Genomic DNA, 14,150 nt, shown 5'->3' with positions numbered 1-14,150 from the left:
GGCCAGCGACCTGGCCTCTGAAGCCGCGACGCACCCCAAATTGCTCGGTCTCGCGTACTAGTCTTCTACTACACTTCTGGTAGTCCACGACTTTTAGCGCTCTAGGATGCAGACCCTCTCGGCTTGCCGCTGCGTGGCGGTGAGTTGCCCACCGCTTGCAGCCACAAGAACTCGCTCGCTTCCTCCCAAGACCAGTTTCCTAAGCATATATGTTTTTCTGGATGCAGGGCGCTCGCCCGTTCACGGCTGTGCGGCCTCTGCCTGCAGCCCGCCCGATGCAGGTGCGCAGCCAGCGGCCTGCCTCGTCTGAGCTCCCTGGAGTGTAGAATTGTTGCAAGAAGCACTGTTGGACATGATTTGACGCGGGTTGGCTGGCATTTGGTGGACCTTGCAGGCTGCTGCCCCTCGCCGCGCTCCCCTCCACATTATGAACCTCCGTGTTAACAACGTGGAGATTCCCAACAGCAAGCGCATTGAGGTGTCCCTTCAGTACATCTTCGGCATTGGCGAGACCACGGCCCAGACTATCCTGCGCGACACGGTGAGGCGGCCGAAAAATGCAGCTCAGGGTCGCGCCCAAATGCCCCCGCGGAGCTGCTCATGCAATTTGCATGACTGCAGGGCGTGGAGAACAAGAAGACCTATGAGCTGAACGAGGAGGAGATCAACAAGCTGCGTTCGGAGGTGGAGAAGTACACGACCGAGGCTGACCTGGTGCGTCCGCAACTGAACCCAAATGCTCACACTACGCAATCAGAACGCTAAGATGAGTTTGGCCCTTTCCACTTGCAGCGCCGTGTGGTGGCTCAGAACATTAAGCGGTTGAAGGACATCGGCTGCTACCGCGGCCGTCGCCACATCATGGTGCGTGGTACATTTTTTGGTGGATTGGGCGCTGGGATGGCAGGGGAAGGTCGGGGGGCTGTCGTGGCGAGGGTCTGGCGAGGCGGGCGCTGCAGCGGGTGCGGGGCGGTCAACCGCGCATGGCGGGGACTCGCTGAGGGGCAGCAGGTGCGTCCCAGCTTTCTGTAAGTGCCCTGCGCAGTGGTGCTGTCGTCAGCAGGGTACATGCAGCGCTCTGAATGCCATGCGGCTATCAATGGTTACTGTATGGAAATGCAGCCGGGTGGCGGGGCTGAAACTTCAGCAGCGTGGCTATCAGTCAGCACAGTCGGCCATTCGCTTCGCCGTTGGGGCAGTAGTTTGAGGGTACCAATGACGACATAGTGCGCTCATGCCACCCTTGCTTTGATTTGGTTGAGTTTTGAAAGTTGAGCTCATCGCCCTGGCACCCTCTGATGACACATCTGCTTGTGTGTTGTTTCGTGTCCCCCAGGGCCTGCCCGTGCGTGGCCAGCGGACAAAGACCAACGCCCGCACCCGCAAGGGCAAGGCCAAGACCGTCGCCAACAAGAAGAAGGTACGTTAGCACGTTTTGAGCTTTGTTTGTCTGCCGAGTGTGTCTGTCCCGAGGTCGTACAACGCCGCGCTATGAACAACCCACCTGACCATGCTTTGTGCTCCCCCTCCGCAGGCCACCAAGTAAATGCTTGGCGCTTTGGACCTGTTGATTCATGAGCGATGGAGGCAGCTGCGGGCGCTAGCATAGTTGGAGTCCCGGCGGAGCTATGGCGAAGGATGTGGGCCATGCGTGCAGATGCAGCACGATTATTTACATGGTCGATGGAAGAGCGGGTTATGCCGGAGGCCGCAGGCTACAGAGCGGGGAGAGCGCACCCAAATTTGCAGGGCGCCAAGCCCCTGCGTACTGCTGTGCACCGGATGCTGGTCGGGCGTGACGAGGCGGCAGAGGGACAGGACGAGTATCTGTCAGTAGTTGGGCGGTAGCTGTTGTGGGCAGGCGCCGCTGCCAGTGACGAGGCGTGCGTTCCAGGAGCCGCGTGTTTTCCAGCCAGCGCGGCACCTGGCCACGGTGTGTGTGTTTGTGTACATGCGGCACAACTTGGCGCTCGGCATGAGCTGAGGCCGCATTAAAAAGCTTGCAGTCAAGAATGTAAGTGTCAAAGCCGAAGCGGAGTGCTGGGTCCCTCCTTTTGGCGAGATGATCCCCTATGACGGGCGCGGAGCAGGGTCCTTCGCGTTGTTCAAGCAACACCTGGGCGCCTTATCAGTTGCCCGCATGGTGGCGCTCGTCAGCTGCGTGCACGCGACCGAGTTCTGCAGCACGTCTTGTCGACGGCACTGCGTGGTTTGCGCAAACCGTAGTCTCCGCTCCCGATTCCCGTATTGGCGTTCGCTGTTGACACTGTTGACAACAGGGGAGCAGATCACCGCGAATGACAGGGAATGAAATGTGCCAATGAGGTGGCACTTCATCGGGCCGAGTCACGTAACGTTTTGAGTGGACCTTCCGTGTGCGCTGGCTCCGTCTCTGAGACTACTCCCAGAACAAGAATAAGTCGATACGATTTGCGATGAGGCGGAGCAACGCAAGCTGTAACCCTTACACATGGCGGTGGGTGGGCCCCGTTTCCCGCCCATTGGACTTATCCCCGGTGTTCCGGTCTCACGCGACGTGCGGCCATGCGCGTGTCAGTCCAAAGGCATCAAGTGTCATATGAGAGACACAGTAATGGTCACAAGCTCAACGCAGCTGCTGCAGAGAGCTGGCCAGGCGTGCCGCCGCTGTACCGCTACACTCGGGCGCGGATGACCAGGGCGCTTCGGCACCTCGCCGCCGACTGTGCCGCAGCTCGCGCAGCGGCGGGGCGGCCGGGCACCGCAGCGGGGCCCACGTATCGGGGCGGCGTGCTAGCCGCTCACTCCGTCAGCAAGTCGTCGATCATGTTGATGTGTGCGAAGTCCTCCAGGCCCGGGCTGTCCATCTGAGCAGATGCCGTCATCCGCTGCTGTGGGTAGGAAGAGCGAAGGGGACAAAAGACCGTGAGTGGAGAGATAGCCACTGACAGAAGCTTGCCAGCTCAACACCATTCGGGGAGGCTTATAGGACAAGGCAAATAGCCGCCAGCCGCTACTTTTTCAAGCGCAAACTAGAACAACAGCCGGCACGCCAGCATCGGTCAAGCCAGAGAGCGCACTGGCATGCCACTAGCCGCTGTTTCCTGAAGCCGCGTCTAATCAGCGGTGTGCTCAACACACACTTGCACGCTTACCTTGGCAGCTGACGACGGCACGGGGGTGGGCGTGCTAAACGCCATGTTGGATGAGCGCTGCTGCTGTGCCTGCTGCATAATGATCCGCGCGTTGGTGGCGCTGAAGCCGTCCGTGCTGGGGGCGGACACGCCCAGGCGCGCCGCCGGCGCCGTGGCGCTGGCGCCCTCGTCAGCGCGCTTGCTCTGCACTCCAGCCGCAGCCGCCGACGCCGACGCGGGAATCACGGGCGCGGTCGACACGGACACCATCGCGGGCGCTGCTGCGGAGCCGCTGGGCTGCCCTGTCGCCAGCACGCCAGCCGCAGCATTGCGATACGACGGCAGGCCGTCCTGTGCGGGCGCTGCCGCCCCTCCAGAGCCGCTGTGAAGAACGCCGCTGATGCCGTTGGAGGTAGCCGCACTGCTCGCCGCACCCGACGCCGCTGTAGACGACGACGACGCACCTGCAGGCAGAAAGGACTTCGCCCCGGCCCCTGTCGCCGCTGGTGCACTTGTTGCCGAGCCGCTTGCCCCCGCCGCATCCCGTGCCCGGCCGTTGGCTGTCGCTGCAGCCAGCTGCGCGGGTGCATATGATGCCGCCCCCGTGGCCGTGCTAGGCGCAGCCGATGGCAATGTCGCCGAAGTAGACCGCTGCATCATGGAGCCCGCAGACCCGAGGTCGCCCGCCGCCGCCGCGCTGCCGGACGCCCCCGCAGGTAACCCCCGCCCGGCTGTTGCCGCCGATGCCCCTTGCGCCGCTGGTCGCGACGCGACTCCGTGGTGCAGCGCTGCGTCGTGGGTTGCAGCCGCGGGCGCTGCCGCAGGGTTCCCCTGCATGCGCCGCCCTGCCGCGCCTGCCGCTGCTGACGCCGCAGACGAGATGGCGGATGTCGAAAGCCCCTCCTTTGGCCCGTTCGCCGCTGCGTCGGACTTGCCCTGCCCGCGGTCCGCGTCTGGCCGAGCGGCCGCCGAAGCCACCGAGCTGCTGCCGTCCGAGCCCGCCTGCTCACGCCCTGCCACCGAGGACCCGTCTGCCGCGGCGCTGCCGCTGCTGCTAGTGTTGGTGCCGCTGGTCCGCGCGTTGCTCGACGCCACCGGGACCTCCCTCGCCGCCGCCAGCTGCTGCGCCAGGTGCGCCTGCGCGAGATGCGACTCCGCCAGCTGCGCCCGCAGCGAGTAGACCTCCGAGTCCCGCTCCACCAGCACCCGCTGCAGCTGCGACACCTGCGCGCGCAGGATGGTCACCTCCTCCTCCAGCGCCGCGCGGCCCTCGCTGTCGCCGTCACTGTCCGAAGCCGCCGTGGCTGCCATCCCTCGACTCGCCAGCACCTCCACCTCGTCCTCCCCGTCCCCGCTGCTGTCCGTCGCGCCGGTGGCCTGGTTCACCGTCCCGACCTCCTCGCTGCCGCTGTCGCTGCTGGGGTCGTCGTGCGTCCCCGGGCGCTCGGGCAGGCTTGATGCCGAGGCTGCCGCGGAGTCGACCACGGCAGCGGCCGCTATCGAAGACAGCGACGGCGGCCCGCTTGCGCTGGCAGCCGCAGCCGAGCGATTCGTTGCCGGCTGCTGTTGCTGCTGTTGTTGCGCCGCCTGCTTGGCCTTGGCCAGCTGCTGCTGTTGCTGCTGCAGCGCCTGTTGCTGCTGCTGGAGCGCCTTCTTGTCCTCCTTAGCCTTGGCGGCTTTGCGGGCCTGCTGCTGGTGCGCCTGTTGCTGCGGCGGCTGCGGCTGCGCTACCGGTTGCGCCTGCGCGTCTTCCAACCTGCACGTACATCCGAGACATGCACAGCGCGTGAGACATCCAGGCCGACCGTTCAAGCCCCGGGCAATGCAGTGTCAGGGCCCATCATCGCCCCAGGAGACACCACCTCCTCACCGCTTCTTCTCCGCCTCCTTCGCTTTCCGCTCCGCCTCCTGCCGCCGGAACTCCTCCTCGCGCGCCTTGCGCTCGGCCTCCTCGGCCTCCCGCTTCAGCTTTTCCGCCTCCTTCTTCTGCTTCAGCTTCTCCTGCACGTCGCAACGAAGAAAACCTCAGGTTCTGCATCCAACCGCCGCGCCCCAGTCACGCAGCAACCCGTGCAGTGCTGAACCGTTCCATGTCTGCGCGCACCTTCTTTTTCGCCTTCTTCTCCTTGTCCGCCATGGCCTTGGCCTGCGCCTTGCTCTCCTCCAGCCGCGCCATCTCAAACTCCTCCGCAATCAGCTGGTCCTGGCGCTTCAGCGCCTCCGCCTCGCGGTACGCGACCTCCAGCTTCTCACAGAACAGGTGCGAGATCACGAACATCTCGATGGTCTTGCGGCCCAGCTCGGCCAGCCGCTTCTCGTCGCGCTCAATGGAGTCGCGGCGGTAGTCATCGCCGTCCTGGCCACTGCGGAGCGTGAGCCCGTCGTTGGGCTGCATCACCTGCGTACGCACACGAGAACCCGCTCAACAGGCCATTCCAGGGGTGTGCACAGGGCCCCGGTCTGCCGTCCAGCGGCGCGCGACCCTGACCAATCCCGGCCCAAGCCCACTTCCTTCCCAGTCACATGCACAGCGCACCTTGTTGTCGTCCTTCGCCGCCGGGATGTAGTCCTGCAGCACGCGCGCCGCGGTGTCCATCAGGTCGCCGCACAGCGTGAAGCTGTTGCGCTCCGCCTTGATCAGCACCACCGGCGACATGTTGTCGCTGCACTTGCCCTGCACGTCACACACCACCGACGAAACGCAAATTCACACTACGTTCACGTGGTACCCAGCGGTGTGCTGCTACGCACCCCAGCACATCTGCCTGTCCATCGATAGATGCAATGGTATGGTTGCTTTCGGCGTCAACCTAGCAATTGTGCGCTGTTCGCAACGCCGCCAGGCGGACACATGGGCACGGTCATTCCCGTTCATGCGCCCATGCGAGCAAGGGGCGGTGTTGGTTATGGGCTTGAGTGTGCTTCAATGTGCTGATTCGACTACAAAGCTAAACATGACATACAAGATGTGCCCCCGGCTTTGAAACCACCCAGCCACGTGTGCGGCGCGGCGGCTGTACCCCGGGTGCGAGCTGCTCTTGCACAGTTAAGGGCATCGTGGGCTTCACGTGGTGCAGGTGCACTCCGAAGCACAGATCTCAGACTGCGCGTGGCATCTACAACCTCCGCAACGTCCCACACCCGTGCGCTAATCACTCACCCACCCACCCACCCACCCAACCCAGGTCGCCCTGACCCGTGCCTACCCCCCATCCCGTGCAGCCTCCATGCCACGCACCTCCAGCCAGCTGCGGCTGTGCTCCTCGATTTGCTTGCAGCCGCTGTACAGCGCGTCCATGACCAGCGTGGAGGTCACCTCCTTCTCGTTGAAGAACTGCTTCACCACCGCCTGTCCGGAACCAGCACCCGCAAGCACTGGTTGGGTTTCGCCGAGGCCAGTGACTGATTCCCTCCACTAGCCAATCGACCATGCCCCCCGCGTGCCGCGCCTACGTGCTTCGCCCAGTCAGCTGACCTCCTGCTTCCCACGCCTGGCCCTTGCGCGCCGCCTACCTTGAGGATGACCTCCCCCTTGTCGGTCAGGTACTTGCGCTGCTGCTCCGGCGTGAGCGAGCCCCAGAAGTGCCGGAACGCGCCCTCCTCCTCCCGGACCCAGTTCAGCCGCGCCTTCTTGTCGTCGCAGAACCGCCGGCAGATGCCCTCCACGTTGGTGAGGTACACGCGCACGAGCTCGCGGCGGTACTGAGGGTCCAGGCACCGGAACGGCTTGCTGGGCTTGTCCCTGCAGTTCAGGCACCCAGGAGGGACCGTGCTCGGTCGGACGCCTAAACCCGTCGGTGGCAGTGGCACACCATAGCCCACAATCTTCCCAGCCCCTTCCCATCCCGCCAGGCTCCACAACGACTTACAGGATGACCTGCACCTGCGCCTTGATGACCAGCGTGTCCGCCACGGTGAACCCGTCCAGCACCTTTGATAGCTCCATGAACTTCTTCCACCCCCAGTCGTGCTCCTTCTTGCAGAACCGGTGCAGCGTGTCTGCGAGAAACGAAGCGGGGTAAGACGTGCGAGCAGCCCAAAAAGCAGGAAAGCGCGATGGCATTTGGGCGGGAGCCCTGTCCCCACCTGAGTACTTGGACTTCTTGGGGTCCTTGTTGACTACTGCTATCGTGAACTGTGCAAAGTGGCTCCAGCCTGTGCAGCATGCCATAAAGAGGTGAGCTCGCGCAGACAGCGACTTGTGCACGAGGCAACCCACCCGGCAGCAGCTTGTCGTAGTCCGCCACGCATAAGAACAGTGACAAGTGGTTGCACACGTCGCATCCTTGAGGATACACGAGGATGTACCTGCGAGGGCAGCGAGGGTGAGCTCCCACGCAACCCTAAACATGCGGGGGCCAAACCGGCCTTACCACTTGTAGCTCCCCACGTCGAACACGTTGCTGCGCAGCTCCCGCTTGCTGATTTCCGAGAAGTTCTCAATCTTCCATGTGAACTTGCCATACAGCTCGTGCGGCTTGGGGCCTGCAGAGCGCGAGTTTGGCGCGTCAACGTCTACGTTGGGAGCCAGAACGAGCGTCATGGCTGTTTTTCTGCGATTGATAGTATCCTGAAAGCTCCCAACAATCGCACCGTCGTCCTCGTCGTCCAGAAACGTGGAAGATGTCTCCGCGACGTCCAGAGCCGAGCGGCTGCGCCATTCTAGCATTTCTGGCGTGTCGGGGGTGACCGACAGGATACCTGGCAGGGCAAAAAATGTCCGGCGTGAGGCGGGGCGCCAAAAGGAGACAGGAGAGTGCCAAGGACAAGCGCTGACCGTCGGCCACCGGCGGCCCTTTCTCCTTGACATTTGTCCCTGCTGTCAGGGCCTCTCTAATACGGGATTGATTGACTTTGGACATATCGGCAAAGCAGTCGCTCTAGCAGTCCATTGAAAGCGAAGTCGCGATCTTATCGAATATAGGTAGGGACTGTATGATACACGTATGTGATTGAAACAAGTCACAGGTCGCACACACAAGCACCTGTGCCAAGGCACCAGTCCACGTAAAGCTGCAAGCGGCCGCCATATCGATTGGCACGCGGGAACCCCATCACCCACTCTTTCCCCCGAGCGGTCCCGGGTGCCACGCGAAGCGCCGCTGCCTCCCCCTTGGCTTCTCATTATCATAGCACATGACCAACTCGGCAACAGGGAGGGTGTGGGCAGTACAGGCAACTACGGGCTGCCGCTCCGCACCTTCTCTGCATGTGAAGTAAGGTGCTTTGGCAGAAGGCATTCCCTACTCGTGCCGCCTGCAAGCCCACTCCGCCTTCCGCTCTGGTCTACGTACGCATTAGTTCCGCAACGCACGTCAATAACACTCCCACAGCCTGCCCCGGGCCGCAGCGCACACGCACCTTGCGGCCATGATGCAAGCACGCCTAATCTACCTGTACTCCTTCTCCCCCGTGGTCAGCTTTCAAGCTATGCTAACCACTTGTTGACGGCCTGTCTGTTGGGGTTGGCAATGTAGAGCATCCCTCATTGCAGGGGCGGCAATTCGAGTGGACATGTAGCCGCTAGACGTGTGACGCTGCATTCATGTGCATGCGCATGAATGGCACGGGCTGCTTGAGTAAAAGTCGGGTCGGTAGAGCAACAGGACGCTACCCAGCTTACCAGCCGTGTGTGTGTGTGTGTGTGTGTGTTAAAAAACGAAACGAAAGCCCGCCCAGACGACGCCGGAGTTACTTACCGATACCCACCATTTTACCGAGCGTCGCGTGACTGTCGTGACCCAGGTAGTCATACTTACCCGCGATAAGCCTGGAACCCCACGGGCGACCATTCGGCCTGACCCCGCGATGCACCTGTATGCGTCCATGCTCCGCACCCTGGGCGCGCTAAACAACGTTTACCCAGCACGCCTAATTCCCAGATTCCCGCCCGCTGGTCGTAGTCGAGCTCACCTATAGGCAAAAGTGGAAGCATGGGCATAGGGCGGCAGCGAGGAAATGTCACGGGCATGTGAATGGCAACGGCGACAAGAGAGGCGGCGTGCAGCAGACAAGCTAGGTATCACGCGTCCCAAATCCCGCCCACTAAGTACAATAACACTATTGGAAGAGGGCGAGTTAGCGGTGGCACTGCGACTAAACGGGGTCAAGGCTGCATGGGGGACGTGGCGGGCGGCGGTTGCAGCGTTTCCAGACATGTCAGGCGGGTGTGTGTGTGTGTGTGTGTGTTGAAAAGAAAACAACAAAACGAAGCCCGCCCAGACGACGCCGGAGTTACTTACGGATACCTACCAATTTACCGAGCGTCGCGTGGTTGTCGTCACCCAGGTAGTCATACTTACCCGCGATAAGCCTGTAACCCCACGGGCGACCATTCGGCCTGACCCCGCGATGCACCTGTATGCGTCCATGCTCCGCACCCTGGGCGCGCTAAACAACGTTTACCCAGCACGCCTAATTCCCGTATTCCCGCCCGCTGGTCGTAGTCGAGCTCACCTATAAGCATGGGAATGGAAAGGCATTGGGCGGCAGCACAGAAGTGTCACGGACATGTGAAATGGCAGCGGTGGAAGAGGGCGGCGTGCAGCAAGCAAGCTATCTAATGTCCTAACACGCATCCCAAAGCCCACCCACTAACTATGCCCGTGAAAGGGAAGGAGTCTGGGGCCGCGCGGCTGCAAATAGCGCCCGACTGCATGGGGCGCATGGCGGGCGGCGGTTGTAGAGACGCTGGGTCGGGCTGACTCGGCTGGCAGGAAAGGGCGTGTGCCCGTCACCCCCGTACCCGCGCATAACCCGTATCCCGTATGTGTGCGCAAGTGTCAGGCACAGGCTGGTGTGTGTGCGTGTGACGCCATGGGCTGGCGGGAGCTGGCCTCCCGCTCCCCACTCCATGGCGGCACCGAGGCTAGGCATGCTCGCGGCCGCAGTGGCCGCGTCGGTGGTTGGGGCAGGCTTGGTGCGCGGGCGGGACAGGCAGGTTGGCAGACCGCGGCGTTACAGCGGTGCGTGCGACGGCGACCATGTGTGTGTGTGTGTGTGTGTGTGTGTGTGTGTGTGTGTGTGTGTGTGTGTGTGTGTGTCACTACGTTTGTTCGTGCGCCTGCGGTGGTTCCCGTGCGATAGCTGGTCTGCTTTGTTGCTGGGTCAGTGCGCGCGGCTGCTTGGACATGTGTGGGAGGAAGGCCTGACAGCGTGTAAGTCCCATGCAGTAAGGGAAGCCCCGGCTTGTCATGAAGTCCTTTTACGGCATTTCCTGCTACATTGGTATCGAGGGTCAGGTTCTCTGACGACGGCGTTTCCTGCTACAATATCTGGGCGTGTGTGGTGGCAGGTGGTGGTCAGTTCGTTCGCAGCTGCCTGTGTGCCCCGGACTGAGTGGGGCCCGAGACACACACACACACACACACACACACACACACACACACACACACACACACACACACACACACACACACACACACACACACACACACCCCGGGCCTTACGGCCTGGACCGGCCTAGTGGCCAGACGCGTTTGTGGCTGCCCTTAGGCATAGTCTGCCCTGGCATCGAGAGCTGGTTAGGTTGCGGTTGAGGTCGTGCAGGCTGCGGGGTTTTTTTGTTTTCTGCCCGCCTGGTCTTAAGAGGTAGCTCGCCCGCTGGGTCTGAGGTTGTTACACCGGTAGTAACTCCGCAAGGGTTACTGGCGCGGTGAAGGGTCGGAGTGCGTTACCTGTGGACTCCAGAGCTGTTTGCGCTCTGCCGGGGAAACGCCAGGTCACGGCAGCCCTCGATTGAGAGCCCTGTCGTTGGTTATACCAGATACACGATTCACGTGATCTGGCAGAATAACCGTGGAAACCGTAGTCACACACACACACACACACACACACACACACACACACACACACACACACACACACACACACACACACACACACACACACACACACACACACACACGCGCACACACACACACAGCACACACGCGCACACACACACACACACACACACACACACACACAGGAGGCGGGAGTCCTAGCTGTGTAGCACACTTGCCGTCGAACGCGTACGTGCACTCATGCGGTCCTGAACCTGAACCTGATCCTGAACGGTTCACGCTACGGTTTCACTCAGCCCATGTCGGGCGCGGTCCCGGGCGCTGAGACTGGCGCTCACTTGGAAGTACCTTCCACTTCACTCACCGCCTGCAACCCTCCGAAGCTGCAAGGCTGAGGAGCATTACTACAGACCCTCTCACACTCCGCAGTGCCAGCCACGCCCTTAGCATCAGCCGCCGATGCCGATCCCGGTGCCGCCACCCTCTGCGTCATCCGATCCCGATGCCGCTATCACAGCCTGCGCTGCCTACTTCCTGAGCTGCCTGTTGAGATTGTTGCCAGCTACATTCACCGCCTTCTGCAGCTCCTTGCCAGTCTTGTCTGGCAGCAACTCGCAGTCTAGCGCCTGCAAGTGCTGAACTGCGTCGGACCAGTTCAAGCGCTTGCCCGGATCCTGCTCCTCCAGCCATGCCAGCAGTGCAGACTTGGTCTTCTGTGACCAAAGGTGCTGGCCTGCGGCCTTAGCCCTGCCGCTGCCCGCGCTGCCACCTGCGGGCCACCTGCGGCACAGTCATTCGCTAGCGTAACAACCCCCGCGGAAGTGAAGATGGCCGGCGCAAACCGCCACATCGCCACGTCTATTGCACAGAAACGCAACGCAAAACACATTGGTGGTTCTTGGAGCGTTGCTAGCCGGGCCTGTATCGCTCAGCTTTGGCGCGCGCCACTGCGGCGGGATCGCCGATGTTTACGTCTTTGGTGCGTGTGCGTGTGCTCCCCTGGTGCCATGCCTTTCCCCTTCCTTCTCCCCTTTGTGACCACCTCTGAGCTCTAAGAATCAAAACAGGGCTTACCACTCCGCATGGGTGCCTGTACCCCATGGTCAGCCAGTCCCGGGTCATTGCACCGAAGCCCAGGTCCCCATTTGCGGAAATGTGGACTGAGGGCTGAAGGAACCGATAGGTGGCGGGTGTCGGCGGCGTTGCGTGTCTGGGCTCGGAACCCAGGAGGAACCCAATGCCGTGTGTAGGTGGGACCGAAGCTGGACGAGACATCCACACACAAGGTATGGGCGTCTTCAAGGAGGTCAGCAGCTTCAATGCTAAAACGCAAGAGCGGTGTCAGACAGGTAAACCAGCCGCTCCATCGGCCGATTTGTCAGTGACCGCGGACCAGGGTTCACGGCCCCCTTGCGACGTCAACAGTCACACACCACGACGGTGCCGGCATTGCCGCCTGCACTCCTGCAGGGCTCCTGTGTGCCGTCCTCTGAGGGTGCTGTCGGCAGTCTATCTGTTGGAAGACTGGTTGGCTGCGGTGGCCCCTGGCCGTGTGTCGGACCCATGGCTGTACCGGTAACAAGGTAGGCTCCTGTGACCTGCATCGAAGTGCACCCACCCGGCTACCACCAAACTAGGCTAGACCAAACCGTGACACAGGCATCCCTTGCACGGTACAAGGATGCAAACTCTCCCCTCTTGCAACATGGCAAACGCCTCCCACCACCCCATTTCCATTTAGGTAGCTTTCTCCAGGCCTGTCGTCTTCCAATGCAATACACCGTGGCGGGCCGCAATCCGCGCTGTTACGCGTGCCATCAACCCTAGCCCCTGGGTCTGCCGTTCTTAGGCGCTAGCGCACCCTAACTGCTTTCCTGCCACCACCGGTGCGGTGGGCTACCCTACTCCAGACCTGCCGTGCGTATGGTCTGCCTCTTGACCTGCCTGTGGTCAACACCTACAAGGCTTGGCGCTCCACGTGCGGCTTGGCGCCAACCCTCGAGGTATGGCCAGGCATGAGGCGTCTGCCATGAGAGACGGGCATCTGCCGATGACGCAATCTGGACTATTCGATAGGGCTGCGCACGCATTACTGCTGACGTGTTGTTGCCGAGTGCCCGCCCTCCTGTGTTGCGCACTCCACAGCCCGTGCGGTGCAGCTGTGACCGCTGCCTAGGACCAGCTGCACGCGTTGTGCCAGAATGCGGCACTCCTAGTTTGCGCTGGCCCGGCCTTTCAACCCCAAGTGTTCGGGCCGATTGATCAAACCCCCCATAAATCTCTGGTTTCCGCTCATGCACTAGGCCGTTGACGGTGTTGCGTGCCATGGCCTTTTCCATCCCCGCTTAGTCCCCGAGTAACCATCCATTACGCTGTGGTGGACGTTGTCTGAAGACCCTAGTCTCAATCCCCTAGTTTGTCCTGATACATTCACCATATGCGCACCGCCGGTTCCCAGCCCCGCAGACTTCGGTTCAGCTGCTTGAGCTGCTTGCTTTCGCGTTTGGCAGTCGCTGTCCTTCCCAACGCGTTACGTCACGCGCTGAGTTGGCTGGACAGTCGTTGCTGCAGCTGCTCGGGCCCTTCTGGCCGGCTGTAATCCCCTGCGTCCCCGACATCAACCCCGACTGGCATGGCAAAAGGGCTGGACACAAACCACGAAGCCGCTGGCCCTGACGGCAGGCTGACCCGCAAACATGCATAGAGCACAAGCTGGACACCCGCTGCATCCCCCGCTGCATTCCCACATGCTGCTCCATTCGGCGAAGAAGCCCGAGCACACACTGATGGCAGGGCCTGGAGCCAGGCCGCAGGAAGTGGCCGCTGCTGCGCCGGCTGCCACGGCGGCTGTGGCTGCATTGCGCGGCGCGCCGGGCGTCCAGTCCCGCTGCCTGCTGTTGTTACTCCAAATGCACAGGCCCACAGTTTGCGCTGCCCCCGAACCGCTGCTGACATGTCTACTCACTGAATGGCGTGGGGCGGGCGTGACGGGCGTGGCGGGCGTGGCGTGGCGAAAGCGACGAAGCGAGCTCAGCTGTGCTGCTGCACCACCCAGGCGGCGCCTGCCCAACCCACCCTCCCCGAACGGCCTGCAGCCGCGGTCGGCTGCTGCAACTGCTGCACGGCTGCTAACCTACGCTCCCGCTGCCCTGCCCCGGCAGCAGCTGCGCGCGGCAACTGAGCCGCGCACCGCGCATGCAGCCATCTCGCTGTGCTGCAGCAAACCCTGCCCGCTGGCCCCGCACACTCGCTC

General features: G+C 62.1%; 3 protein-coding genes across 3 annotated transcripts; 1 reads left to right on the top strand and 2 right to left on the bottom strand.

Annotated features, from left to right (window-relative positions):
- The first annotated feature begins 59 nt into the window (after window positions 1-59).
- On the top strand, window positions 60-2,436 carry CHLRE_12g493950v5 (uncharacterized protein). Its single transcript, XM_001700511.2, has 7 exons — window positions 60-139; window positions 228-281; window positions 395-541; window positions 622-714; window positions 793-864; window positions 1,337-1,420; window positions 1,535-2,436. The coding sequence occupies exons 1-7, from the start codon at window positions 107-109 to the stop codon at window positions 1,544-1,546; spliced, it is 495 nt and encodes a 164-aa protein (XP_001700563.1). The 5' UTR covers window positions 60-106; the 3' UTR covers window positions 1,547-2,436.
- A 16-nt stretch (window positions 2,437-2,452) lies between these two features.
- On the bottom strand, window positions 2,453-8,070 carry CHLRE_12g494000v5 (uncharacterized protein). The gene is made up of 13 exons (XM_043067968.1): window positions 7,891-8,070; window positions 7,707-7,814; window positions 7,487-7,598; window positions 7,333-7,421; window positions 7,200-7,268; window positions 6,983-7,112; window positions 6,627-6,855; window positions 6,352-6,462; window positions 5,650-5,787; window positions 5,218-5,511; window positions 4,984-5,114; window positions 3,135-4,869; window positions 2,453-2,870 (listed from the first exon to the last, which is right to left on the bottom strand). Exons 1-13 carry the CDS (start codon window positions 7,973-7,975, stop codon window positions 2,781-2,783), a joined length of 3,321 nt encoding a protein of 1,106 aa, XP_042917942.1. The 5' UTR covers window positions 7,976-8,070; the 3' UTR covers window positions 2,453-2,780.
- Window positions 8,071-11,088: 3,018 nt separating this feature from the next.
- CHLRE_12g494052v5 (uncharacterized protein) lies at window positions 11,089-13,850 on the bottom strand. The gene has a single exon (XM_043067969.1). It carries the CDS (start codon window positions 13,754-13,756, stop codon window positions 13,433-13,435), a length of 324 nt encoding a protein of 107 aa, XP_042917941.1. The 5' UTR covers window positions 13,757-13,850; the 3' UTR covers window positions 11,089-13,432.
- Window positions 13,851-14,150: the final 300 nt, after the last annotated feature.

The sequence above is a fragment of the Chlamydomonas reinhardtii genome, chromosome 12 (genome assembly GCF_000002595.2).
Source record: "Chlamydomonas reinhardtii strain CC-503 cw92 mt+ chromosome 12, whole genome shotgun sequence".
Taxonomy (NCBI): domain Eukaryota; kingdom Viridiplantae; phylum Chlorophyta; class Chlorophyceae; order Chlamydomonadales; family Chlamydomonadaceae; genus Chlamydomonas; species Chlamydomonas reinhardtii.
The sequence above is the reverse complement of the archived record's forward strand: the minus strand, read 5'-3'. Positions and strand labels throughout refer to the sequence as shown.

What these genes read in the sequence shown, in the direction of transcription:
- CHLRE_12g494000v5 (XM_043067968.1), bottom strand. Translation starts at nt 7,975, where the DNA reads ATGTCCAAAGTCAATCAATCCCGTATTAGAGAGGCCCTGACAGCAGGG. An exon ending in CGGCGAAGGACGACAACAAG is followed by an intron (nt 5,512 to 5,649) that starts GTGCGCTGTGCA and finishes GTGCGTACGCAG; the next exon opens with GTGATGCAGCCCAACGACGG. An exon ending in TGCCGTCGTCAGCTGCCAAG is followed by an intron (nt 2,871 to 3,134) that starts GTAAGCGTGCAA and finishes TCCTACCCACAG; the next exon opens with CAGCGGATGACGGCATCTGC.
- CHLRE_12g493950v5 (XM_001700511.2), top strand. Translation starts at nt 107, where the DNA reads ATGCAGACCCTCTCGGCTTGCCGCTGCGTGGCG. An exon ending in CTGCAGCCCGCCCGATGCAG is followed by an intron (nt 282 to 394) that starts GTGCGCAGCCAG and finishes TGGACCTTGCAG; the next exon opens with GCTGCTGCCCCTCGCCGCGC. An exon ending in GCGGCCGTCGCCACATCATG is followed by an intron (nt 865 to 1,336) that starts GTGCGTGGTACA and finishes CGTGTCCCCCAG; the next exon opens with GGCCTGCCCGTGCGTGGCCA.
- CHLRE_12g494052v5 (XM_043067969.1), bottom strand. Translation starts at nt 13,756, where the DNA reads ATGCAGCCACAGCCGCCGTGGCAGCCGGCGCAGCAGCGGCCACTTCCT.